Genomic DNA, 27,643 nt, shown 5'->3' with positions numbered 1-27,643 from the left:
GTTCCTTATGTGGTGGATGCTCCGGACTGAAGCGGAGCGACTCCACCAACCATGGCAGACACAGAGGACCCGGGTCCAGGCGCGGCCACTGAGCCGGACACCCCACGCACAACCCGGCCACACTACGTCTCGTTCAGCGAGACCGTTCAGCCAGCAGTCGGGATGGTTAGCCAACTTCTGAGCCAGCAGTCGTCCCTTAAGTTCGACAAAAACATCAAACAGGCCTTCTACAACACGGGAGCGATGATCTTCGTGGCAATCTGTTGCGGAGCAGCCGTGTTGGTCTACTTCATCCTGGAGGCTTTTCTACGGCCCCTGCTTTGGGCAGTGCTGTGCGGCACCTTCCTGCACCCCTTCAAATACTCGCTCGCCCGCCTCGGTCGTACTTGGCTCAGCAGCCTGCAGGACAGCGGCACGCCGATAGTGGTTGGGACTCTGTTGGTGCCGGTGTGGTGCGTGAACCACGGGGTGGAGACTCTGGGCGGACTGGTCGTAGATCGGCTCAATGTACTGCTGGCAGTTGGGGCCGGTGTACCCCTGCTTTATGTCTTATATATGTTTTGGAGCGTCATTGGCATGCAAGTGATGCTCAGCCACGTCTGCTCTGTCATCTGTCTCGGCCTGGATTGTTTCAGCGCGGCGTGGGTGAGTTCTTCTGACACGTGAATGGGGCAGAGACACACCTCCTGTCAGACAATGCACAGGTGGTGGTGGTGGTAGTGGTTGTGGACAGGAACTTCAGGGTTTAGTTCACTTCCAGAATGAAAAAAAATCCACCCCATGTCATCCAAGATGTTCATGTATTTTGTTTCTTTAGAAATTAAGGTTTTTGTAGGAAAACATTCCAAGATTTTTCACAATATGTAGTTGATTTCACTAGGAGCCAACAGGTTAAATGTCCAAATTGAAGTTTCAATGCATCTTTGAAGGACTCTACACGATCCCTGCCTGAGGAAGAAAGGTCTTATCTTACGAAACAATGTAATTTTCTAAAAAAATATATATATTTATGCTTTTTAACCACAAATGCACATCTTGCACTAGTTCTGCAAAGCATGTTCACGACTTCATGCATTACGTAATCACATTGGAAAGGTCATGTGTGGTTACTTCAAAAAAGTAGGTTAGCACGAAAAACTCTTGTCCTCCAACTTTAAAATCGTCTGACATTGTTGTTTTACCTTTTTTTGAGTGTTTGACTTTCTTTGCACGTTCGCTTTGTAAACGCTGGTTTGGTATTTCTGTGACCTTTCTAATGTGACTACGTCATGCGTGAAATCGAGCTAATGCAAGACAAGCATTTGTGGTTGAAAAGTATAAATATTTTACTTTTTTATATATATACACTGTGTGCATAATTATTAGGCACGATGATATTGTGGTCATATTTTTTTCCAAGCACATTTGACCAATTCCAAACCACATCAATCTTAATAACTACTATTCATTTTGTATTTAATTATTTTTAAGTGATATATAATTGTCCACGAAGGCTGGAAGTGAAAACTCCTTATATTCAGGTGTGCAGAATTATTAGGCACATTTTCTTTTACAGATAAAATGAGCCAAAAAAGAGATTTACCTCAGACTGAAAAGTCAAAAACTATTAAATGCCCATGAGAAGGATGCAATACTAATGCAATACTGGATTTGCAAAGTTAAGGCATGACCACTGGACATAAAAACGCTGGTTGCGTCTGCATTGTCAGAAAAACAAGGTGATGGAGAAAAGATGCATGTTAATTGCAAAAAAGTAAGAATTAATGTTAAGAATTAGTTATGAAACCATCAGGAACCATTTAGTCTCGAGCACCATCGTTTTCCAGAACTGAAACCTACCTTCAGTCTCCAGAAGTGCAATGTGTCAGGTTCTCAGAGACTTTGCTTGGGCAAAAAATCTTAAAAAATGAACCTCACTTAATAAGAATAACATTCTGAAGTGTTGTGAAATACATAAAGACTGTTTTTTATAGGCTTTATAAACAGATGAGTTGAGAGTGGCTCTTGAAGGACCAGCACCACATCCTTTTGTAACACTCTTTCAAAAATATATTTTCCAGAATCTGGCAGTAAGTTTTTAAGAGTTCATTTTAGTCTCTGCTAGTCTAGACAGACATTTCAGGATAGGAGATGGACTAAAACTGAAGTCCCAAAACTTACTGCCAAATTCTGGAGGATAAACTCGAAAGAGTGCGACAAGAGGATGTGGTGCTGGTCCTTCAAGAGCCACTCTCAACTCATCTGTCTATAAAGCCTATAAAAACAGTCTCCATGTATTTCACAACACTTCAGAATGTTATTCTTATCAATTGAGGGTCATTTTTTCAAGGTAGGTTGCAGTTCTGGAAAGTTCTTAACATTAATTCTTACTTTTTTTGCAATTACCATGCATCTTTTCTCCTCCACCTGTTTTCTTCGTACAATGCAGACGCAGCGAGCATTTTCTGTCCGGTGGTCATGCCTTAACTTTGCAAATCCAGTATTGCATTAGTATTGCATCCTTCTCATGGGCATTTAATAGTTTTTGACTTTTCAGTCTGAGGTAAATCTCTTTTTTGGCTCATTTTATCTGTAAAAGAAAATGTGCCTAATAATTCTGCACACCTGAATATAAGGAGTTTTTCACTTCCAGCCTTCGTGGACAATTATATATCACTTAAAAATAATTAAATACAAAATGAATAGTAGTTATTAAGATTGATGTGGTTTGGAATTGGTCAAATGTGCTTGGAAAAAAAATATGACCACAATATCAACGTGCCTAATAATTATGCACACAGTGTATATATAAAACGACTGATCTTTTTGCTAGATAAGACCCTTATTCCTCAAGTGGGATCGTATAGATCCCTTTGAAGCACCTTTGGTGCAATTCGGATCTTCAACCCAATGGCTCCCATTGAAGTTCACTATATGGTTAAAAATTCTGCATAAATATGGAGAGTAACCCTTTTTCTCAAATAGCTTAATTTCTTTTCGACTGAAGATAGACTTGAATATATTTGATGGCATGGTGGTAAATTATCAGAATTATTTTTACTTTTTATATAAATGCTTGCTACAGATGTGAAAATGCAGAAAATCGAACCTGATCCGAAATTTTTTGACTGACGTAGTTTCGGAGGCAGCGTGATTGACGAAATGTGCGGTTGTTTTATTTTTTAACATGCAAACATTTCGAAGTGTGCAATGACCTTTAGTATTGAGCACTATCATAGGGTGTCACAAGTCTCTCTTTCATCCATTAGAAAATCATATATTTACATTGGAAATCTGTCAATCTCTATATGACCACATCTGGCCTTGGACAACCCAACCATGTGCAAATATGTTTGTGTAGTGTACTAAAGTATTTATTAACAGAACAGGCCATCTGTGGTGTCAGCATATCTAGAACTACATGCTCAATGTATGAATGGGAATTAGAGCATGACATCCCAAGATGCTAAAAATATGTCCCTTAGGCTACACACAGGCCACATGGTAGATCATAAGACATATTTTAAGTTCTTCTAAAGGTTACAAGAACTCTCCAGGACTAAATTTCACCCTGACATTCAATTAATGACTTCACTACTTTCCTCTAGTGCTTCATTAAATTCTTACAGGCCATGTGATGTCTGTCTGTTTTTGTGAAGTCAAAATGGTCATCAGTTACAAAAACCCCATCCATCACAACTTTGTGATCAAATCATAATAAGAAAACACTAAGGTGCTGATTTATTGAAGAAGCTGGCAGTGGAACTGGCTGTATTTTGAAGTAATGGGAATAAGAAACTATTTTTTTTTATGATTATGATAGAATGCTAGAACAATTCCTCTGACCCACTTAATTAAAGGTGTTAATACACCCTCGCAGTGTCTATGAGAGCTGTGAACATACTGAGGGTTTTTGTGATATATAAATAGATCAGTGGCAAATGTTTGGTGCGGGCACAGTGGTTACCAGAGAGTGGTTACCTCTGTCTTTCTCTTTTCTAGGTTGGCACTTTAGTTGTGGGCTACGTGTTGGCTGTGGCGTTTAAGTGGACGCCTGGCATGGAAGGTTACTTGCGTACACTATCCGTGCCCGTATGGACATCACTTATTTTTTACTTGGGTAAGTCCCCTCTGTTTTAAAACAGTGAGTAATTCAGTTGTCCTCAAGTGGAATTCCCCTGCTTGAAGTTTAGTGACCTATAATCCTGTTAATGAAGGAATGCTAAAAATTATTTTTCTTTTTCCCAGTTTCTCTGACAGGGTCATGGCGTGTGCCTCTTTTTGTGGTGGTGGTGTTACTGCTAATAGTGGGCTCTCAAGAGAAGCCTGCTGTACCAGGGAAAGGTGAAAAGGCTGAAGTTCCAGCTCTCAAATGATTTATCTCTGTTCCTGATGTCCTCTGACCTTTACTCCTCTCTTCTCTCTGTAAAGGTGAGCTTTCTGGTCAGGTGCTGTCCTTTGCTGCTAATACAATCTTCATGGCAATCTCCTGCAGTAACGTCAGCCATCCTGAGAAGATGCAAGAAGAGAAAAGCACCCAAGAACAAGAACAATCCAAAGGTGAAACAAATCAGATAACAAACCAGTTTTGTAGACCATCATGTAGATGTTTGAAGTTTGAAGCAGAGCTGTTTCCCTCTTTGAGGGATAATCTGTGGGGTTCTGCAGGCATTCTTTAAATGTGTAAGATTCTGTGTGGGTCAGGTTATGACCAACTCTCAGCAGTGTATATATCTTAAAGGGATAGTTCACCCAAAAATGAAAATTGATGTTTATCTGCTTACCTCCAGGGCATCCAAGATGTAGGTGATTTTGTTTCTTCAGTAGAACACAAACGAAGATTGTTAACCCAGACTGTTGCAGTCTGTTAGTCATATAATGGCAGTGAATGGGCACCAAACCTTTGAAAGTAAAAAAAAAAACATGCACAGACATCTCCAAATTAAACTTTGAGGCTCGTGACAATACATTGATGTCCTAAGACACGAAACGATCGGGTTTTGCGAGAAACTGAACAGTGTTTATATCACTTTTTACCTTTGATTTTCACCGTTTTGTGTCTTAGGACATCAATGTATCATCACGAGCCGCAGGGTGTAATTTGGATTTGTCTGTGCATGTTTTTTTTTACTTTCAAAGGTTTGGTGCCCATTCACTGCCATTATATGACTAACAGACTGCAACAGTTTGAGTTAAAAATCTTCGTTTGTGTTCTACTGAAGAAACAAAGTCACCTACATCTTAGATGCCCTGGGGGTAAGCAGATAAACATCAAAATTTCATTTTTGGGTGAACAGTTCCTTTAATTTAATAAGTATATAATCTGTTTTGCTGCATTTTTTAGAATAAAGCGTGGTACTATTTTCTTTTACACATGAGAAGCTCATGATCCGGTATTTTTAGCATCTCAGTGCTGTTTGGTTCACACTCACAGTAAATATGTCCACATTTTTGTGGACATATGATTACAGCATTTTACTAGATTTGTAATGATAAACATTTGTAAACCTGTTGTCATTGAAACTTAAAGGGATAGTTCACCCAAAAATGAAAATTACCTTATGATATACTTACCCTCATGCCATCCTAGGTGAATAAGACTTTCTTCTTTCAAACGAATACAATTGTAGGTATAGGTATATTAAAAATGTCCTGACTCTTCCAAGCTTTGGACATTGAGATTTTGAAGTCCCATCCACTTTTTATGATGGATGGATTCACTTTATTGGACTTCAAAAATCTCAACAGCCATTCACTGCCATTTTAAAGCTTGGAAGAGCCAGGACATTGTTTAATATAAACAATTTTATTTGTCTGAAAGAAGAAATTTATATACACCTAAGATGGTTTGAGGATAAGAGTAATTTTCATTTCACCTTCTCTTAAAAAGGCTTTCTTGCAGTTTTTCGACAAATCTTTAGCTGTGATTAGTCAAAGATAAATTCACTCAGATGCTGATCAAATGTTATGCAATTTTTGGTTGTGGCAATTTTTTTCTTGTGGTTGAGATCAGAAATTCTAGTATGCTAACAACAATACTATCGTCTTTAGTAAAGTAGATTTCTCCTTCCTCTCATAGATTCGATGGACACCCCGAAGGGGCTCTTCAACATTCCCTCATCCCGACGGCGTAGCAGACTAGATTTCAGGGGTATCCAGCGAGAGAAGGCCAGTGACATCTACTTTGTGCTGCTTGCGTGGGCTATAGTGCTGGTGCAGATCTGGCTCAATCTCTGGATCTTACAGTTACTTCCCATCCCTGTTGCTGGTAAATTTTATGTTCATGGTCCTAAGGTCCCAAGTGTGGGATAGTATGCATGTTTGCATGAATGGGTGTTATATTTTCTAGTTTGGGTCCTGAAGAAGATGGTTGTCCATTTTGGGATGAAGGACTTCGCTAGGCGGACTCTGGTGAAATGGTGGACCGCTTCTGAGAAATTTGTCAAGGACAGACAGGATGCTCTGCTGCCTGGACCGATCAAAGGCCTAGCTCAGTTCTTGCTTCGGGTCGACACTAAGGTAATACCTTATATAGATTCACACACACAAACAAACAAACAAGCACTCGCCTGTCTGCTGACCCACTGTCCTTCACAACACTTGCCTGCTGGTAGTTGTCGCCACATGTGCACATTTATTTTTGGAGGTGAGACAGATCTGTGATTACAAAGAGGAACTGAATGTGGTTGTGGCTTGCTAATTCTCTTTTTTTCTCTCTCGCACAACGAAGACAAGAAGTATTCATAACTGACAGAATAAAAGCTATGAGCTAAGGTCAGATGTGGATGTTTCTGTTTATATCATTACTTGTAGAGGCACTTGGGAACAAAATGAAATATTCAACAGAATCTGTTTTCAATGTGAGCGAGTAATTCTATCAGAAAATGTAATTAACCTAATAGTAGGAAGACATTTCCTGTCTCTCAAATCAGGTCAAGTACTCAAAGAGTAGCTATTTTTAGACTGCACAGTGATGTTGCATTTCTAGTTTGGTAGTTTTTTTTTTTGGGGGGGGGGGGGGGGGTATCTATTGTTTGAGGTTTATGACATGAGGAAGTCAACTCAAGCCTAAAAGGTGCCCACAATATCACTTTCATTTTTAATGGGTTTGAGCTTTTGGACTGTCTGAAATGAATGTAAACCTACTGTTGCAGTCACTCCAGATGAAATCCTACACCTCTAAGAAACCATTTGCCCAGTCCTCCCTGACCCCATAATAATCCAGTAGAGTAACCCAGTGTCTAGCTTTAGTTTTGCCTCCTCTCTTTCACATGTTGAGTCACACATGCTCTTATGAGCAAATGTACTGAAAACATGCATGGTCCAAAAAGAGTCCACAAGAGAAATGAAAAAAGAGAAAATAATAGTTGAATTTATAAAAATGACCCTGTTCAAAAGTTTACATACATTTGATTCTTAATACTATGTTGTTACCTGAATGATCCGCAGCTGTTTTTTTTTTTTTTTTTTTTTTTTTTTTTTTTTTAGTGATAGCTGTTCATGAGTCCTTTGTTCTGAACAGTAAACCTCCCGCTGTTCTTCAGAAAAATCCTTCAGGTCCCACAAATTCTTTGGTTTTTCAGCAATTTGTGTATTTGAACCCTTTCCAACATTGACTGTATGATTTTGAGATCCATCGTTTCACACTGAGGGCAACTGAGGGAATCACATGCAACTATTACAGAAGGTTTAAACGCTCACTGATGCTTCAGACTGATACATGATGCATTACGAGCCGGGTGTGGGGGGTTGAAAACTTTTAGAATTTAAACATCAGGGTAAATGTAATTTGTTTTGTCTTCTGGGAAACATGTAAGTATCTTCTGTAGCTTCTGAAAGGCAGTACTATATGAAAAAAAAACATGATATTTAGGCAAAATAAGAGAAATGTAATGTACACATCTTCATTCTGTTCAAAAGTTTTCACCCCCGGATCTTAATGCACAGTTTTTCCTTCTGAGGCATCAGTGAGCGTTTGAATCTGCTGTAATAGTTGCATATGAGTCCCTCAGTGTGAAAAGATGGATCTCAAAATCATACAGTCATTGTTGGAAAGGGTTCAAATACACAAAAATGCTGAAAAACCAAAGAATTTGTGAGACCTGAAGGATTTTTCTGAAGAACAGTGGGAGGTTTACTGTTCAGAACACTAAAAAAATAACAGCTGTGGATCATTCAGGTAACAACACAGTATTAAGAATCAAGTGTATGTAAACTGTTGAACAGGGTTATTTTTATAAATTCAACTATTATTTTCTCTTGTGGACTATATGTGAATGTCTTTTATGTGAAAGGTCAGTACTAAATAAAGAATTAACATGCATTTTGTATGATCCCTCTTATATTGGTAAATTTATTAACATTTTGCAGATTCTGCAAGGTGTATGTAAACTTATCCATCACTGACTCTTCACAAGAATGAAGACACTCCCAAGAGAACAATCATAGCAGATCATTCTTTTGTCCCGATAAAGCCCACCACATCACACCTTGTCTTGTTTTTCAATATGAATCTCTTCTTGTAACTTCACCGTCCGGTCTTGTTCTGTTTTTGCCTTGAAACCACGTTGATGTTTGCTGCTTTCCTGCATACTGATTGGTTGTTTCTAATAACCGTTTGTCTCTCTGTCTCCCTCCTGAAAGCTCTGGCATTGGCTTAACAAGCAGGTAAATCATTTGTGCTGGCAGGTATACAAAGAGAAAGAAAGAACAAAGGGGAAGAGAATGAAAGAATGACAGTGTGCTCCCATTAAAAGCTTTGGAGTGATGCTTTCCCCCTCTCCACTTCTCCCCTCCATCTTTGAGCTCTGCTTAGCTCACTGGCTTATGGCTGTTCCTGCTGTGTGGCGCTTTAAGCTGTGGAAAGGAGCGTGTGACTCTGAATGTGATTGAAGTGCTGACGTACTAACCGTCAGAAAAATGCAGAACAAAACCCTGAGGAAGTCCACGGTCTCTTCCACAGCTGTAGATGTGTGCTGGGCTGGTTGTCTTCAGAGTGTGTGAGATGCATGTAGGGAGAGAACAGACAGTGAGAGTGGAGGTTTGGGTGAAGGGATGCTGTGGTCTGTTGAGATCAAGTCTGGTGGTGTCACTGGGTATTTCAGGTGCGGGCGGGTTTAGTTTTCTTTGGTTTGCTTCTGATTAGACACACAAGCCTTGCTCCAAGAACTAGTGAACTACCTACTGCCCTCTAAGGTGTAAGTGAAAGTTCTTGGAGTGACTGATTTACAGCACTCTACATAACTCTGCACACTACATACATACAGAACATTTATAATGTTATAAACTGTTAAATGCTGTTCTTTTAAATGTTATATTAATTAAAGAATGCTTAAAAGATTATTTCATGGTTTGGAAAAAAATATGAATTGTTTTCAACAGTAATTAGAGCTGGATAAAAACAATAGATTTCTCGATTTTAATTGATTCTTATTTTTAAGAAACAGTATCGATTCTTAAATCCCAAAAATTGATTAACGTTAGTCTAACCTGTTTTTAGTTAATGAACGTAATTGTAGCGCACCTCCCATCCAAAAAATCGCAATAAGCTTTGTGCTTTGTTACTTTTGATATGAAACAAAGTCTCAAATTTCAAGTTTTGTCTATTTTATTACAGTATTCAAACATTAAATGCCCTTTTGGCGTTGTATAACACCTCAGTTCAAGAGGTCCAGCAACACAAAGGTGAACTGATTGCCTCTTCTGCTTTAATAACAGCACAAAATAAACATGAAGGTATGTTAATAGAAATAGAAAAAGTAATACCGAAATCTGTATCCTGTCTCATGTAATCGCTTAATCAGTATTTCAACCACTCAAGACGTCAATATAACAGCTTGTAAACAATATCACGGTCACATTTACCTCAGAAAAACATAAACTCAATGGTCAGCTAGAAAAATTTACTCTAGAGAGGAGTATTTTACTAAATAAATGCACCATATAACACATGCATTATAATTTTTACTGTTCTTCAATGTTTAATTTATGTTTGAATAAATTCCTAAAGTTTTTATGGCAGCCACCATTTAAGTTTTTATATTTCAAAAAATGAATTGGAGAAGAAAAATAATTGTAATGTTATTTGTAACTCTATTAATACCAAAAGTTCATTGAGTGTAATTTAAGCAGTTTTGTACAAATTAGTTAATTTTAACCCTCAGTATTATAGTAATGTAGTACCAGCTGACTCTATTTTACAGCATCAGTTGAGTTGAACCTAATCGAATCGAATTGAATCGCAAGCTTGTAAATCAGACAAAAATTTAGTTTGTGTCAAAACCAAGCTCTAAAATATGTTTCTTAAGCACCAAATTAGCATATTAGAATGATTTCTGAAGGATCATGTGATGCTAAAGTGTCAGTTAATAGCTGCTGAAAATTAAATTTTGCCATCACAGGAATAAATTACATTTTAAAATATTAAAATAAAACAAAATTATTTTCAATTGTAATAATATTTTACAATATCGTTGTATTTTTGAAAGATTAAATACAGCCTTGATGAGCCAAACCCAAAATTTTTGCACAGAAGTGTACATTTCTCTAGTGTTGTCTGCCATCTTAAGGTTATATTGCTGCAATGCATTATGGGATTTCTGTAAAGAATATCATCTGGAACTTTTATATGGAGTCTTCATATGGAGTCTTTTAAATACACATTCCATGTCTTTTTGTGCATGATTATTCGTATGTTATTTCAAAGTTTAAAATGTCTTTGTAATCTATATAATAATTTCTAATAGCTTCTGAAACAACTTGTCTGTGCTTGACATCACCAATATAAATCTTCCGAAGTTCTCTCAAAGAATATTTGTTCTATTGTTGTTAGTTAGTTTGTTTTCTGATTTATGTGATTGTTAATGTTCCATGTACAGTAGCGTCTCCTGGGTTGTTTCAGATTAAGATGAGTCTGACTGTGGCTCAACAGGAGCAGATGGTGATGAAGTTATTTTCAGGTCTGATAATGTGTCCCTCCCCTCAGGAATCCTGCAGCATTTGCCAACTTTGCTTTTAAACTGCATATTAGACTACAAGGTTTTGGAGAAGGAGTAATTCTGTTCTTTTAGTATTAGTCTTTCTTCAGTTTCCTTAACAGCGTAACCTCTGTACTAATCCGTCATCAACATTACCAGGTTTGTGTGTGACACAAACTAACAGAACCAATGAACAGGATTAGATATGCAAGTGCCGCCCGCAGGGCCGACAGAAGCCGGGTGAGCAGAGAAACCGAGTCCACCTGCCAAAAACAAAAATATGCCCACCTCCTCCGGTTGACAACCCCTTACTGATCATCAGTGGTGCTGTTAGCTCATTCAGTCAGCGGATAGTTTTGCTTAGTCATCCAAGAGGTTAGCAGGGTGTCAGAATGGTTGAAAAAGGAAAGTCAGCATGATTTTGGCTTATGAGTCAGTTGCATGTGTGAATTTGTCAACAGAATGTTTACTATTAATATTTTCACAGGGTTATGTCTAGAAACGCAAATAAGGCTGCATAACTGAACTTCTATGAAGCTCAGAACTGTTAATAATGTGAGAAAAACACTAGGACAACATTTTCATTGTTGAACGGTATTGTTTAACTGAAAGAGGTGAGCTTTTTACTTTAGGTTTTCAGAACCAAAGAACTCAGTATTGTTCCTCAGGTTTGGCAGAGGGAAGCAGGTTTCTGTGTTGTCACTCACTTGCATGAATGATCAGATTTGTTTCGTTGACACTGATCTCTTTTTCTCTCTTTTGTTCTATTTCTTTGCAGATGATAGTGTGGCTGGAGCGCTCTCTGGATAAGCTGATCAGTATTTTCATTATCTTCCTGCTGGTAACTGGCACACTGCTCATGGCCTTGCTGCTCACAGCTATGGTACCGTGTTTCCAAACCACTGTCCTTGGGCTGATTATTCCACTGCGTGACACTGCATGTACACTTCATCTCTCACCAATTGTATTTCTGTTCACAGGTGCACCAAGAGAGTGTTCATATCATTGAAGTCACCAGTAACCTGATCAATGAGACTGTGTCCAACCACCCAGAGTGGGCCAAGTAAGTTGAAACACACACTTATCATACACTGAAGGTTAGGAATCTTCTCGAAATGTTGCGCAACTGTCTGTTTGTGTGTGTGTTGTGTAGTTGGCTCCCAGAGGCTCAAGTTGTCCAGAAGGCTCTTAACTCTGCTGCCACAAATGTTTACCAACATGGGAGAGAATGGATCACGCTTAAGGTGAGAGTTAATTGTTTACAGTGCTTTTGAAGACTACATGAAACAAAATTCATAAATTTAAAGGGATAGTTCACCCAGAAATGAATGTTCAGTCATTAATTACTCACCCTCAAGTTGTTCCAAACATGTAAGACCTTCGTTCATAACCACTGATATCACATGGACAATTCATCGATTGTCCTTACTACCTTTCTGGGCCTTGAATGTGTCAGAATGTCTTCCAGGTTTGGAATGACATGAGGGTGAGCAATTAATGACAGAATTTTCATTTTTGGGTGAACTATCCCGTTAAAGAGACCGATCAAATGAAAGTGAATAAAGGCAAGGGGCTGTGAAATGCCAGTAATGACAAAAAAATGCACTATTACAAGTACCGTAACCGTAATCCATATATCCATAATTTTGGTCTATATTCCAAGACTACTGAAGTAATATGTGACCCTGGACCACAAAACCAGTCTTAAGTCGCTGGGGTATATTTGTAGCAATAGCCAAAAATACATAGTATGGGTCAAAATTATTGATTTTTCTTTTATGTCAAAAATCATTAGGAAATTAAGTAAAGATCATGTTCCATGAAGATTTTTTGTAATATTCCTACTGTAAACCTATCAAAATGTAATTTTTGATTAGTAATATGCATTAAGAACTTAATTTGGACAACTTTAAAGGTGATTTTCTCAGTATTTTGATTTTTTGCACCCTTAGATTTCAGATTTTCAAATAGATGTATCTCGGCCAAATATTGTCCTATCCTAACAAACCATACATCAATAGAAAGCTTATTTATTGAGCTTTCATATGATGTATATATCAGTTTTGTAAAATTTAACCTTATGACTGGTTTTGTGGTCCAGGGTCACATATGATTGTTTTGTGTGAGAAACCTATTGAAAGTTATTTTCTAAAAAATACCCTCAAGTGTCATTTGTGTCATTTGAATATGCTCTTATGGAAAATAAGAGCACTTTAGCATAGGTTGCTTTTTTAAAAAAAAGAGTACAAATTAGGGAAATAGTATACTTCAAAAGACTATAGTTAATATGTACTGACATTCAGTACATATACTAAAGTATGTACTGAATGTCAGGTTTTCAGAAATGTAATTGCATGTTAACTGCAAGTAAATAAATAAAGCTGCAAGCAGCGATTACCGGGGTTCAAGCGCTTTAAGGCATTTAAGCACATATAAAGGAAGACATTACATATAATTTGGCAAGCCTGTAACCAACTAAATCAATGATTTAAACAAGCATTTTTGGCAAATACAGGTAATTTGCATAGAAATATGATGTTTATGTTTAACATTGACGTTAAAACATTGCATGCTTGTTTAGAATCACCTGTCGCATGTGCTTACCAGGTTTTGTGAAGTTTTGAGTTTTCATTTAGGCTTTATAGGATTTTGGGTAGATTTGGGCAGGGCCCTTTTCTAAACAACTTTGTTATAGCTTCCCAAAGGCAACATTTCAAAAAAAATTTTGATAATTGCTAACCTAGAGAGCCAAGAGAATTGCACTGCAGTGTTTTTTTTTCCCAGATTAAGCGAAAAACCTAGGACTAGTTTATAAAAGTAGGTTTTTACATTTTCTCAATCATTTAACAAAATGTTTGATTGACAGCAGTGGTTCTAGAGGCAAAGTTGTTCACAACGAGGAGGTCTATCGTATGATAGGAATATTGTGTGTATTTGTGAAAAACAGCTCAATATACAATCTTTTAATCCCTTGAAAAATGCAGTATCGCTTCCCAGTAGCTGATTTCTTTTAAATTTCTCACAGACCTTTAGACCGTGAGTCAAACAGGCCCACCACGTTTAGTTCGGATCGACCTCTGTTAACCTTGTCTAATAGGCTGATGAACTTTGAGCACCTATGGCGGCCATGTTTAAGATACGCAAATGTCCTCTTGTCGATAGGACAAGCGGGTGTGTAGTTATGGCCATTTTTATGTTTTTTCCCTTTTATAGCGCCACCAAGTGGTCAAGCACTGACTTTTTTTTTTTTTTTACTTGACCTCAGATTCAGCTCTTAAATATGTGTTGTGAGTTTGGCGAAGATATCTAAAAAGTTACAGCCATTTTTTAAGTAAAGTCAGCCCTGCCCCTTTAAATGATCCCCTTGCGACGAAGAGTCGAAAATTGAACTTTTTTTTGGATAATTATTGATATTCACTGTTCAGAGAATCTTCCTGCACTGATTTGGTTCCGACCAGGTGAAAAACCTAGGACTAGTTTGCAAAAGTGTTTTTTTTTTTTAAATGCTAAATACCCGAAAATTTGCCCTTTGAACCACTAAAATTGTATTATAGTTTCAATTTAAAATGTATAATAAATGCAATTAGCTGAACTTTCAAGTGCTTTTTTGACCCACTTAACATCTAAATACTTCTTTTGTCTTTGAAATATTGTTAAATTGTACTGCTGAATGTACTGACATGAAATTATGGCAAACTTAAAATGTACTTTAATATCGATTGAAGCTTGTATGTCATATATTTGTAATGATGAAGCTGCAATTTAGTATATTTAAAATATATTCACTTAAAATGTAATATTGAATAACACTACAGATTATTAAAGCATTATTACGTACACTTAAATGGCCTTTTATTTCATTTATTTTAATTATATTATCTGCAAGTACTTATTTTAAAAAGTGCACTTATTGTTCACAATGGTGTGCATATTCAAATGTGACGCGTCTTGGTAAGTTACCAGAAAAAAATCATATAGGCTTATAATGACAGTAAAAAAGATTGTTGGGTGATGTTTATGCATTTTCATTAAAGATTATGAAAACAAACACTTCTTTCTGTAAAATAACAGTATATTCAATTAAAAATGTATTATGAAATTAATTATTAAAATCAGATTTGATTTTGTTCATGCCTTTAATCTTTTATGCTTTATGTCTGTGGGTAAAGCTGAATAAGCATTTATTATGTGAGTGTTTTTGTGTACATTGTAGCTTCATAAGATGTTGGGTGATAAAGTAAACAACACGGCTGTGATCGAGAAACAAGTTCTGGAACTGTGGGACCGTCTCTATCAGTCCTATATTGTGAAGGTAATAACAAAACCTTACTCAATTACACACACTCACTGACTTGTTGTTTTTGTTGTTGTTGTTGTTGAATTCCAGTCTGTGTTTTTGTCTTGTAGAATGTGACTCACACTGGACGACACCGAGGACACAAGCTGCACATGCACAGGCAGAACAGCTGGCTGGGTGACATACTGGACTGGCAAGACATTGCCTCATTCGTGCAGGAGAATATTGAGACGCTGCTCTCGGTTAGGCTTCAGTGTGTGTTTATTTGTGGTGGGGAGTGTCTTTATTTGACAGATTGATGGATTTGTTGTCTTCTGCACTAGATATTGGAGTCTCTGTGGGTGGTGATGAGTCGAAATGTTGGCTTGCTGATATCCACAACAACCACGCTGCTCACCGTACTGTTCCACAGCGGCACCGCACTGCTCAACTTTGTCTTGTCTCTGGTAATACACATATACACAATCGGGTTGATGGGATTGGATTTTAGACGTGGTTTTTAATATTCATTGTTTCTCTGAATGCATAGGTGATTTTCCTGACCACACTTTTTTACCTGCTGAGCTCCAGTGGTGAATACTATAAACCTGTGAAATGGGTTATCAGCCTCACACCCCTCTCCCAACCTGGACCCTCTTCAAACATTGTCGGACAGTCTGTGGAAGAGGCCATCAGGTACACGCCTCCATGTGAAGCTTTGGTTTGTCTTAAAGCAGTGGTTCTCTCTATATACAGTTAAGGTCAAAAGTTTACATACACCTTACAGAATCCGCAAAATGTACCAAAATAAGTATCATACAAAATGCATGTAATTTTTTTTATTTAGTACTGTTGTGAGTAAAATGGTTCACATAAAAGATGTTTACATATAATCCACATAAGAAAATAATAGTTGAATTTATAAAAATGACCCCGTTCTAAAGTTTAGATACACTAGGGTGACCATATGTCCTGTTTTCCCTGGACATGTCCTCTTTACTTAACAAAAAAAAAAAAGCATCCCTGCGGGATTCCTAAATCGCCCAAAATGTCCAGGATTCGGCTTTTGCTTTCTACAGTCGCCATTCATTTTGTGTGTTTTTGTTTTGAAGCCTTGTGCGGGATTGTTTACTTAATTTCGCTCCTGCAAACATTCTAATATTGAATATCATTTTCGTGCATCAGTTGCTGTCAATATGCAGAGTATTTAAATCGCTTTGAATGCAGCTAGTGTTGGATGTAGGGTTGCCAAATCCGCATTTTTTCCACAGAATTGGGCTGATTTTAAACTGTTGCGGCGGGTTGATTTTCTCCTGTGGGTTAAAAGTTTGAAAAATTGCATAAAATCTATTACACTGAAATGCTTTTTCAACATTTTTGCATTCTACCTGTGATAGATATTAGTTTTGTGAAAGATAGCCACTGTGGTAGGAAGCTTTTTAGCTGTGTTTATGATCAATCTGCATAACGGTGACTAAAATATGTAGTTTTGGTATGGAAATTACATTTTGATACCAAAACTAGGACCTCAACTATGCATTAAGAGCTAGGGGTGAAAACTTTTGAACAGAATGAAGATTTTGTCTAAATAATATACTTTTTTTTTTTTATTTAGTACTGCCCTTCAGAAGCTAAAGAAGATACTTACATGTTTCCCAGAAGACAAAATATGTTAAATTTACCCTGATCTTTAAATTAAAAATTATTTCACTCCCCCCGGCTCTTAATGCATCGTGTTTCCTTCTGACACATCAGTGATATAAATAACAGGGTTATTTTTATAAATTCAACTATTATTTTGTCTTGTGAACTATATGTAAACGTCACAAAAATGCTGAAAAACCAAAGAATTTGTGGGATTTTTATAAAGAATAGCGGGCAGTTAAACTGTTCAGGACAAACAATCACTAAAAAAAAAAAAAAAACACACAGCCGTGGATCATTCAGGCAACAACACAATACTAAGAATCAAGTGTATGTAAACTTTTGAGCAGGGTCATTTTTTTTTTTTTAATTCAACTACTATTTTCTCTTGTGGACTATATGTAAATGTCTTATGATATTTATGTGAAATATCTTATTCAAGTCAGTACTAAATAAATAACATACATTTTATATGATCCCTCTTATTTTGGTAAAATATTTAACATTTTGCAGATTCTATAAGGCGTGTGTAAACTTTGGACCTCAACTGTAGCTATGTAACTATAATATATTATTAACAGAAGCTAGGAGTGTCGGAATAGGTGAATTTAACTTTTTTTTTTTACTTTTTTTATTAGAGCTGGGTAAAAAATATTGATTCCTCGATTTTAATCGATTCTCATTTTTACGAAACAATATCGGCTCTTAAATCCCAAGAATCAATTAGTCTAGCTTGTTTTCAGTTAATGAACAGAACATTGTAGCACACCTCCCATTCAATAAATTGCAATAAGCTTTGTTCTTTGTTACTTTTGGTATGAATCAAAGTATCAGATGTCAAATTCTGCCCATTTAATTACAATATTTAAACAATAAAAGCCATTTTGGCACAGTTTAGTGTGGAGTGACAGATCACTGTAGCACCTCAGTTCAAGAGAAACTGTTGAACTGATCATCTCCTCTGCTTTAATAACAGTTTCAGCACGAAATAAACAAACATCTGAAGGTATGTTAAAAGAAAGAGTAAAAATCCATCTCATGTAATCGGTCAGTTGGCAGAATTACAGCTTGTAAACAATGTCAGGTAACTTCACAGTTACCTCAGAAAAAACATATTTGGTAACTATAAACTTGTTAGTCAGCATATCTTTTTCGTGTTCTGTAGAAGAAAGAAATATATATAAGTTTGGGTGAGCTATCCCATTGACACCAGTAAAAGACAATGTACTTCGTATTCACCACAAGAGGGCAAGACTGTTTTTCTTTCTCGGTCATTTTCCCATTTGAACAGATCATTTAACAGAAATCATAATCAGAACTGAAATTGGGTGAAATTGACTGGGAATAATATGCTGGTTAAAAATTTGGAGGGTCATCTGCAGGTAAGGGTGACCCAGAAAATGGATAATGAATGGGGTCACAGATCTGCTTTAGCACAGTGGTGTCCTTGAGCATGATGCTTAACTTCAGGTCTCTCCAGAAAAAAAAAATTAGCATAATGTAATTGGCATATATAAAAATGTGTTACATTGACAATCACACTTTTCCTTTCATAGACAATGTCAGAAGCTGTGAAAGTGAAATGAAGAGAGGAATTCACTGTTTCCTAACTGAGCTCAGTGTGTGTGCTGAAGCTGCCGTCACCGAGAATGCACAAAGATGTTCCATTAGACCCATTTTCATGAGCGCTATCACAGAGAGACTGATTCACTCTGACTCCAGTCAGTTTTAGACTAACTGAGAAGAGAAAAGCCCTCTGTGTTTCTGCTGTCTCACTCTGTTTTCTGTACAGGGGTGTGTTTGATGCCTCGCTGAAGATGGCTGGATTCTATGGCCTTTATACTTGGCTTACACACACAATATTTGGCATCAACATTGTCTTCATCCCCTCAGGTAAAACTAAAATAAACAGACATAAAAGACACTCTTCTTTCTGTCTTAGGTATGTTTCACACCACATGTTCTGTATGTTCACGCTGACAGTGTTTCTGATGCGGCTCTGAACAAAAAATAGCAGATTTCTGGATGTTGTCTTGGAGTATTTCTATTATTAACTGCTAGAAATGTATTATTGTTGTTTTTATTATTATCGTACAATAAATTATTTTAAGTATGGTCTGTTGTGAATCTAATTTACATGGGTAAGTATAAATAAGGCTTAAAATAAGGCTCAGTGTTAAACTGCATGCTACTGCTGCCTGCTTATACACACAGTGTGAATGCTGTAACCTGTAAATATAAGCAAAATTAATTGTTTATTTGCATGTCGTGAAAAACATCATTGCTGTCATTGCTGTTCATTTTCTTGTGCACTACCTTAAAAAAAAAAAAAAAATATATATATATATATATATTTTTTTTTTTAAGGTAGTATATATATATATATATATATACTACCAGTCAAAAGTTAAGTCTCTTCTGCTCACCAAGCCTGCATTTATTTGATCCAAAGTACAGCAAAACCAGTAATATTGTAAAATAGTTCTATTTAAAATAACTGCTTTCTATTTGAATATATTTTAAGATGTAATTTATTTCTGTGATCAAAGCTAAATTTTCAGCATCATTAGTTCAGTCTTCAGTGTCACATGATTGCTCAGAAATCATTTTTAATATGCTGATTTGCTGTTCAAGAATTTTGTATTATTATTATCAATATTTAAAACAGTTGAGGATTCTTTGATAAATAGAAAGATCTAAAGATCAGCATTTATCTGAAAAAATTATCAAATTTATAGAAATTAATACTTTCATTTAGCGAGGATGCATTAAATTGATAAAAAGTCATGATAAAGACATTTATAATGTTACAAAAGATTTCTATTTCAGATAAATGCTGTTCTTCTAAACTTTCTTTTCATCAAGGAAACCTGAAAATATTCTACACTGCTGTTTTCAACATAATATTAATAATAATAATAAATGTTTTTTGAGCAGTAAATCAGAATATTAAAAGGATCTAAAGGATCATGTGTCTGGAGTAATGATGTTAAAAATCAGCTTAAGAGTAAGTTACATTTTTAAATACGTTAAAATAGAAAGCAGTTATTTTAAATATTAAAAATATTTCAAAATTTTACTGTTTTTGGATTGCTTGGTGAGCAGAAGAGACTTCTTTAAAAAACATTACAAATATTACTGTAAAAAACTTAGTAGTGTGTGTGTGTGTGTGTGTGTGTGTGTGTATATATAATCAGAAAGAATATAAAGAAATTCATTTTTTAAAGAAATGAATTCTATTTCTATAAATTTCTATACATTCTACTTTAAATAAAAGCTGTTCTTTTGAACTTTCTATTCATCATAGAATCCTGAATCATGTATCATGATTTCCACAATATTATTAGTCATATTTCTTGAGCATATTAGAGTGATTTCTGAAGGATCATGTGACACTGAAGACTGTAGTAATGGCTGCTGAAAATTCAGCTTTGCATCACATTAATACATGACATTTTAAACAATATTAAAATAGAAAACAGTTATCTTAAATTATAATAATATTTCACAATATTATAGAATTTTTGATTTAATAAATGTAGCCTTGGTGATCATAAGAGCCTGACCCCAATATATATACTTAGATTTTTTGTCTTGCATCTCTATCTTTATCTCTTTGCAGCAATGGCAGCTATCTTAGGTGCGGTGCCGTTTTTGGGGACATACTGGGCGGCACTGCCAGCGGTGTTAGATTTGTGGTTGGCACAGGGGGAGGGAGTCAAAGCTCTGCTGTTGCTCTTCTGCCATCTGCTGCCAACATATTTCGTTGATACGGCCATATACTCTGATATATCAGGGTGAGTTTGACTTTTTATACTTGTAACCTACACTCTTTGATGTTCCTTCTGTGTCCAAATTTGGCTGACTGTCAACCAAGCGTTATTAAACCTTAAAGAGACAGTGTACCATTTTGTAATTATTCACTAACCCAGAATATTCCTCTTTGATTATGTTTATATGTGTTGGGAGTTTGATTATCTGTCAGTGTCTATCAGCAACATTTGTTCTCATCTTGTTTGTATATATTTGTATTCCAAACCCTCCCATAATGTGCATTACTATAATTATTTGTATATACAGAGGTGGACACCCGTATTTGACCGGCCTCGCTGTAGCAGGTGGTGCATACTATTTGGGTTTGGAAGGTGCCATCATTGGACCCATCCTGCTTTGCATACTGGTGGTGGCATCCAACATCTACAGTGCGATGCTAATGAGCCCTAGCAGCAGCCAGCCAACACCTGTGCAGAGCCACTTCCCTGTACATCATGGAAGGTGATACAATCTTTTTTCTGTCTCACATAAAAATGAAAATTCTGTCATTAATTACTGGCACACAAGAGAAGAAATTGCTAAATAAAGTTATTTTTGTTTTGTTTGTGCAAAAAAGTATTCTCATAGCTACATAACGGTTGAACCACTGATGTCTTATGGACTATTTTACCAATGTCCTTACAATCTTTCTGGCCCTTGAACATGGTAATTGCGTTGCTGTCTATGCAGGATCAAAAAGCTCTCGGATTTAATAAAAAATACAGTTAAGGTCAAAAGTTTACATACACCTTGCAGAATCTGCAAAATGTTAATAAAATAAGAGAGATCATACAAATTGCATGTTATTTTTTATTTAGTACTGACCTGAATATGATATTTCACATAAAATACATTTACATATAGTCCACAAGAGAAAATTATAGTCAAGGAAGTTTGCTGCCGTAATATGGCCGAAGCAGGCGGAGTATTATGCTTCAGCCTTATTACGGCAGCAAACTTCCTTGACTATTACGCCGGAATGGGAGTGTAGTTCCTAATCTTATCAGCCTAGAAAATTTAAGCTTTGCATTTCCACCGGTCTTAGTACACGATATAACTACAGAAGAGTCAAGTTTCAAATAGGACAAATATCGAAACTCGTTGGTCATTTTTGAACGTGATGCTATTGGTCTAATAGGATTCAATGATCTATGCTAAGCTATGCTAAAAGTGATATCGCCAGAACAGGAGAACGGCTGAATGGATTTCAAAACTGTAAAACTCAACTTATTATCTCGGGGGGAGTTGGAGAATGAGCCTATTTTCAAAAAAAGTGGAGTGTTCCTTTAAGAGCCAGGGGTGCAAACTTTTGAACAGAAAGAAGATGTGTAAATTTTTCCTATTTTGCCCAAATATCTTGTTTTTTTCATTTAGTACTTTCCTTCGGAAGCTACAGAAGATACTTACAGGTTTCCCAGAAGACAAAATAAGTTAAATGTACCCTGATCTTCCCATTCAAAAAGTTTTTCGACCCCTGGCTCTTAATGGATAATTTTTATAAACTCAAAATTTTTTTTTCTCTTGTGAACTGTATGTAAACAAGTACTAAGTAAGGGATAATGTACAGGCAGCCGGTAGTTATCGCAGAAATAAGCCCCGACAGTGTGATCTTGCATCACACTGAAGGGGCTTATTTCGCGATAACTACAGGCTGCCTGTACATTATCCCGCTTATTACACGGCTACTTGCCACATAAGGAAAAAAACTGGACATGAATATGAATGTGTTTGTCACAAGATGGCGCCAAACGGTAATCTTTGTAGGCGCGGAGGGATTTTAAACATACAAGTAGTACCGGCTATGCGTTATTACTTTGGAGCGGTTATTATTCGAAAAGAACGAACCTGCAAATGTCTCAACTGTCCAATCAGAATCTTCTTGCGAACTGTGTAATGAATAAAAATATAACATGAATTTTGTATGATCCCTCCTATTTTGGTAAAAGTCATTGTCATTTTGCAGATTCTCCAAGGTGTATGTAAACTTTTGACCTCAACTGTATCTTAATTTGTGTTCTGAAGATGAGCCGAGGTCTTTTGTGTTTGGAATGACATTTTCATTGTTGGGTGAACTAATCCTTCAACTTCTTTCTTATTCTTATCACCATTCACACAGTTTTTCTCTTTCATTCTCAGGTTATTTGCAGAAACCCCAATGCAGCTGAAGAAAAGCGATGAATGAAAGAGGCGTCTGAGCAGCCTGTTACACTTGTTAACAGCACCCCCTTCTCTGGTGTATCCCATAGACTAAAAGAGGGCAGTCTCTCAAAATCTTCTCCCTAAGAGATCTCGCAGCAACAGAATCGCTACATTCTCTGCAAATGTGGCTCTCATAGCACATAGAGTAATGATGCCCCTTGATGTCGACCTCTGTGCTAACAGTTCATTTAGCACTTAGCACTGTGATGCTAAATTTGGGTAATGCTGGGATGCCGGGCTAAAAAAGTTATGCCGCTTGCACACTCCAGTGCAAAGTTTAGTTAGCACGCCTGTGCTTTGTCTAGCACTGTACTGACAAATGACGCCAGTGCCATGATGCTCGCATCGGTTAGCAAACTAACAATTCTACTGTACGTTTACATTGTGCTTTACTGTAACAGATCAGCAGGGTTCCACTCAGCGGACCATGTTTTCAGCCAATAGATAACTGATTTTTTTTTATTTATCTGGTAGTACTGATTATTTATCCCATATTGCGGATGTGTTTAGCACTGTTGTCATCTAAATGCTTCGGTTTGTGTGAGTGAAAGAAATTTACTCTCAGATATTATTATTTAAACACCTGTTTAAAGTGTTATATCTTTGTTTTCATACTTATACACAATGATTTAAAGGAGTAGGACTGAGCAACTCTGACCTGTACAAATATCCTTATTCAGGCTAAGGATTTTTTGGTTATTGAACAAATTCTGTCGTGACTATACCAATGTGAAACTAACTTAAACTAATCTGAGTGTTTGCATCACACACAGTTGCATTTTTGTCCTTTTCTGTGTTGTTCACCAGCTTACATATTACCTCAAGCGTCCTAATGAAGTTTTTTTGTTTCTGTTGGCTATAGACTGAATCTGCGTGAATACATTGCAATATTTATGTATTACTGTTTCTTACATATCTATTTCACCTCTATTGCAGATCTTCCTGTTCAGGTTTAGGAAAAATGTTAAAATCCCTGTTTTGTATTAATGTATATGGTTATTCCTCTTTGCATACAGTACTATTGTTCAGTGATCAAACATTATAAATCAACTTTTAACAAGTTATAGGTAGAGCTAAAGGCAAAGAAAATGACCAAATGCTGCTGGCAGAAAAGATATCAGCTTGTTTATAGGAGAGCCTGTAGGTCAAGCTTGACTACATTGCACTGAATAGATAAAGTACTCACTCTACTGTTTCCCAATATTATTTGTATTATTTTCTCTTATTATATTATCTTTTTATTTTTGATTGGGATATTCAAAAGTCCATGTGTTCACGTTCTGTTAAAGACGTCACTGAAGAATCAAAGTGGATGCACTTTTTTCGGTTCATGCCAAATAAAAGAAATATGATTTATAGTTAATTGTTGTAATAGCTATATGTGACAGGAAAAATAAGCATGGTTTTATTTTTTATGTGAAATACAAAAAAAGACTGAGTGTTTGTTTTGTTCATACACAGCATTATTAAATTGTTTTAATAAAACTGATTGAATTTTTAATGGGGTACATCTGTATGCTGTTTCTCTGTATGTGTAAAATTGAATTATGTTTTATCAGGCTCATTTAGGGAATTGGATGTTGCAACCCAGTGGATATATTTTAGGCATTAGCTGATCTGAAACCTCTCAGAGGATTCAGTCATGTTCAAATGATTGACGTTCAAAGCGTACATTATACTTGGATCAATAAGTAACTTTTCTTTCGGTTTTACGTATCTAGACTGCCTGCTGTAAAATGCTGCTCTAAAACTACTATCATGTATGGTGCTGTGGATCAGCAGCTGGATATATCACAATACAAGCAGAGTAATATAAATAGTGAATGTCGCAGAGCTGTTAAATGCTCAGATTTGATGACTGTGAGCTTGAGATTTAGTCGAATACAATGCTACCCTTGACCTCAGATGTCCTCTGATGAGTTGACACGTTCTCTGCCATTCTTCACACCGTCATATCAGAAAGCTATAAATTGCGCCATCTCAGAAAGGATTGAGGTGGGATTGAAATCGATTGCCATTCACTCTTGCTCAATTACACAGAGCTGGGCTATTGACTATCTCTCTATCTCGGGTGCAGTGTGAGTGAATGTGAGAAGGCCGTGCGGCCTGATCGCTGAGCCTGTCATCTGTTAAATGAGCAGTAGGAACGTGGGGACGTGCAGCTTTGGTTTGTGAGGCTTTTGTTTGTGTGATTCCAGTGTTCTATTTTTTTTATATTTTTATCACATCAAAAAAAAACTAATTTTGATGAAATAACTGTTTAAAGTCCATGTAAAAGCAATTCAGAGAATTGTTTCTAAACACATAAATGCTAGAAATGTATTGCTAAAACCTAGTGTTTTTTTATAGTGAAACCATAGTTAATTTTCCTGAGGTTGTAAAAGTAAGTTAGCTAGCTTACATAACGTTTCACAGTTACAGTAGCTGTGTACTTCATCAGCTTATTTAGGCTAATAATATCCAAAAATGCTAAGGAATCATATGATCAGGTAATAAAAAAAAAATAAAAAAAAAAATCTCACCATCAGATTAGACATTAGAGCATGTCCTAGCCAGTTTCATCACTTGTTGCTGTTCCCTTAAACATTTGTGGTTTGTGCGTATTTGCAGCAGGTTTCTGTATTTGCTTGTGTTGTGAGTATTTCCAGCGCGTTTCTGTATTTGGACACGTGATTACTTGCAGCACTTTTCTGTATTTGGTCGCATTGTGAGTATTTGCAGCGCATTTCTGTATTTCATTGCTTGTAAGTATTTGCAGTGCATTTTTGTATTAGGTTGTGTTGCGAGTATTTGCAGCGTGTTTCTATTTTTTTCGTTGAGTTGCGAGTATCTGCAGTGTGTTTCTGTAATGGTTGTGTTGCGAGTATTTGCACCACCTTTCTGGTATTTGATGGCGTTAAGAGTAATTGTTCGCATTGTGAGTATATGCAGCATGTTTCTGTATTTGGTCGAGTTGGAGTATTTGGTCACATTGTGAGTATTTGCAGCACATTTCTGTGTTTGGTCACGTCGTGAGTATTTGCAGCGTGTTTCTGTATTTTGTTGCTTGTAAGTATTTGCAGTGCGCTTCTGTATTTGGCTGCATTGTGAGTATTTGGTCGCATTCTGCGTATTTGCAGTGTATTTTTGTACTAGGTTGTGTTGCGAGTATTTGCAGCGTGTTTCTGTTTTTTGTTGAGTTGCGAGTATTTGCAGTGTATTTTTGTATTAGGTTGTTTTGTGGGTATTTGCAGCGCATTTCTGTATGTGGTTGTGTTGCAGGTATTTGCAGCATGTTTCAGTATTTGGTCGCATAGTGAGTATTTGCAGTGCATTTTTGTACTGGTTGTGTTGCGATTATTTGCAGTACATTTTGTAATAGGTTGTGTTGCAAGTATTTGAAGTGCGTTTCTGTATTTGGTTGCATTGTAAGTATTTGCAGGGTATTTCTGTATTTGGTCGCATTATGAGTATTTGCAGAGCATTTCTGTATTTGGTTGTGTTGCAGGTATTTGCAGCGTGTTTCAGTATTTGCTCGCATAGTGAGTATTTGCAGTGCGTTTTTGTACTAGGTTGTGTTGCGAGTATTTGCAGCATGTTTCTGTATTTGGTCACATTATGAGTATTTGCAGCATATTTCTGTATTTTTTTGCATTGCAAGTATTTGCAGTGTGTTTCTGTATTGGTTGTGTTGCAAGTATTTGCAGCATGTTTCTGTATTTGGTCACGTTGTGAGTATTTGGTTGCATTGTAATTATTTGCAGTAGTGTTGGGTTCGAGTCCACCTAAGTCGAGTCCAAGTCAAGTCTGAGTCTTTAACCATTCGAGTCCGAGTCGAGTCCGAGTCCAAAATGGGCCGAGTCGGACTCAAGTCCGAGTCCAAATGGTTCGAGTCCGAGTCCAACTAAACACTACTGTTTGTCAGATTCTTAACCTTGTTTTAACCTTTACAACTAGAATAAGGCAATGACAATTTAAATGTAACAAAAGCAAACCATTGCATATTGCCATTTGGATTTTTGATTTCACACCATCTCATAATTAGTGTCCTGCTCAGCAAACTTAAAAGTCATGTAACAGAAGTTATAGCTTATGTATTGTGACATATTTCAGAGTGAAATAGCTTTCAGAATGTGAAAAATTATAGGACAGAACTTGACTTTATTTGTTGTTATATAGTAAATGTATAAATTCAACGGGGTGGGTATGAAGCTTAGTGAATGAGACCTGATGAGCAGAGAAAGCTCCTCTTATCTCTGTGGCTGTGTTTTGGGTTTTATATGATGAATAGTTAGACCTTAGATAGGGTAGATGGCATTTAATTTTTTTTTTCTTGGATGAAAATGAGACTGTGAGGGTTAATGACAGTTTTTAAGTAGCAGTCTATGGAAGCCAGATAATAAAATAGTAAAAAAAGTAAATTTGAGTTTATATTTAAAAATTTCACAATTCCGAGATTATATCTCACAATTCTGATAAGAAAAGTCATCCTCCCTTTTCAGCACAAAATTAATGAGAATTAATGAATAAATGAATCCCACACTTCTGGCATTTTTTCCCTTATAACTGACAAACTCACTACTGTTGAGGTAGATTGAGTTATAAAGTCCGAAATACAACATATAAACGACATATAAAAAAAATTTGGATTGTGAGATAAAATAGGTAAATGTAATATGACTAGGGGTGGGCATAGATGAATTTTTTTAATCTAGATTAATCTAGATTAAATTTTGGAATTAATCTAGATTAATCTAGATTAAAATGGCTAATTTGA

General features: G+C 36.4%; 1 protein-coding gene across 2 annotated transcripts; it reads left to right on the top strand.

Annotated features, from left to right (window-relative positions):
- Positions 1 to 27: 27 nt before the first annotated feature.
- tmem245 (transmembrane protein 245) lies at positions 28 to 24,388 on the top strand. Of its 2 annotated transcripts, XM_073847477.1 has the most exons (18): positions 28 to 645; positions 3,982 to 4,099; positions 4,228 to 4,323; positions 4,411 to 4,539; positions 6,059 to 6,247; positions 6,329 to 6,498; positions 8,623 to 8,646; positions 11,734 to 11,838; positions 11,936 to 12,018; positions 12,109 to 12,199; positions 15,169 to 15,267; positions 15,363 to 15,494; positions 15,576 to 15,698; positions 15,782 to 15,927; positions 18,668 to 18,768; positions 20,498 to 20,672; positions 20,956 to 21,150; positions 22,825 to 24,388. In XM_073847477.1, the coding sequence occupies exons 1-18, from the start codon at positions 52 to 54 to the stop codon at positions 22,868 to 22,870; spliced, it is 2,616 nt and encodes an 871-aa protein (XP_073703578.1). In that variant the 5' UTR covers positions 28 to 51; the 3' UTR covers positions 22,871 to 24,388. The 2 variants fall into 2 exon arrangements, with proteins under 2 accessions (XP_073703578.1, XP_073703579.1); XM_073847478.1 differs by lacking the exon at positions 8,623 to 8,646.
- The last annotated feature ends 3,255 nt before the right edge of the window (positions 24,389 to 27,643 follow it).

The sequence above is a fragment of the Garra rufa genome, chromosome 9, assembly GCF_049309525.1.
Source record: "Garra rufa chromosome 9, GarRuf1.0, whole genome shotgun sequence".
Lineage (NCBI taxonomy): Eukaryota > Metazoa > Chordata > Actinopteri > Cypriniformes > Cyprinidae > Garra > Garra rufa.
The sequence above is the reverse complement of the archived record's forward strand: the minus strand, read 5'-3'. Positions and strand labels throughout refer to the sequence as shown.

Excerpts from the sequence above, each read along its gene's own strand:
- tmem245 (XM_073847477.1), top strand. The coding sequence starts at position 52 with ATGGCAGACACAGAGGACCCGGGTCCAGGCGCGGCCACTGAGCCGGAC. Across the intron at positions 8,647-11,733 it reads GGCATTGGCTTAACAAGCAG|ATGATAGTGTGGCTGGAGCG; the intron begins GTAAATCATTTG and ends ATTTCTTTGCAG. Across the intron at positions 11,839-11,935 it reads CCTTGCTGCTCACAGCTATG|GTGCACCAAGAGAGTGTTCA; the intron begins GTACCGTGTTTC and ends TTCTGTTCACAG.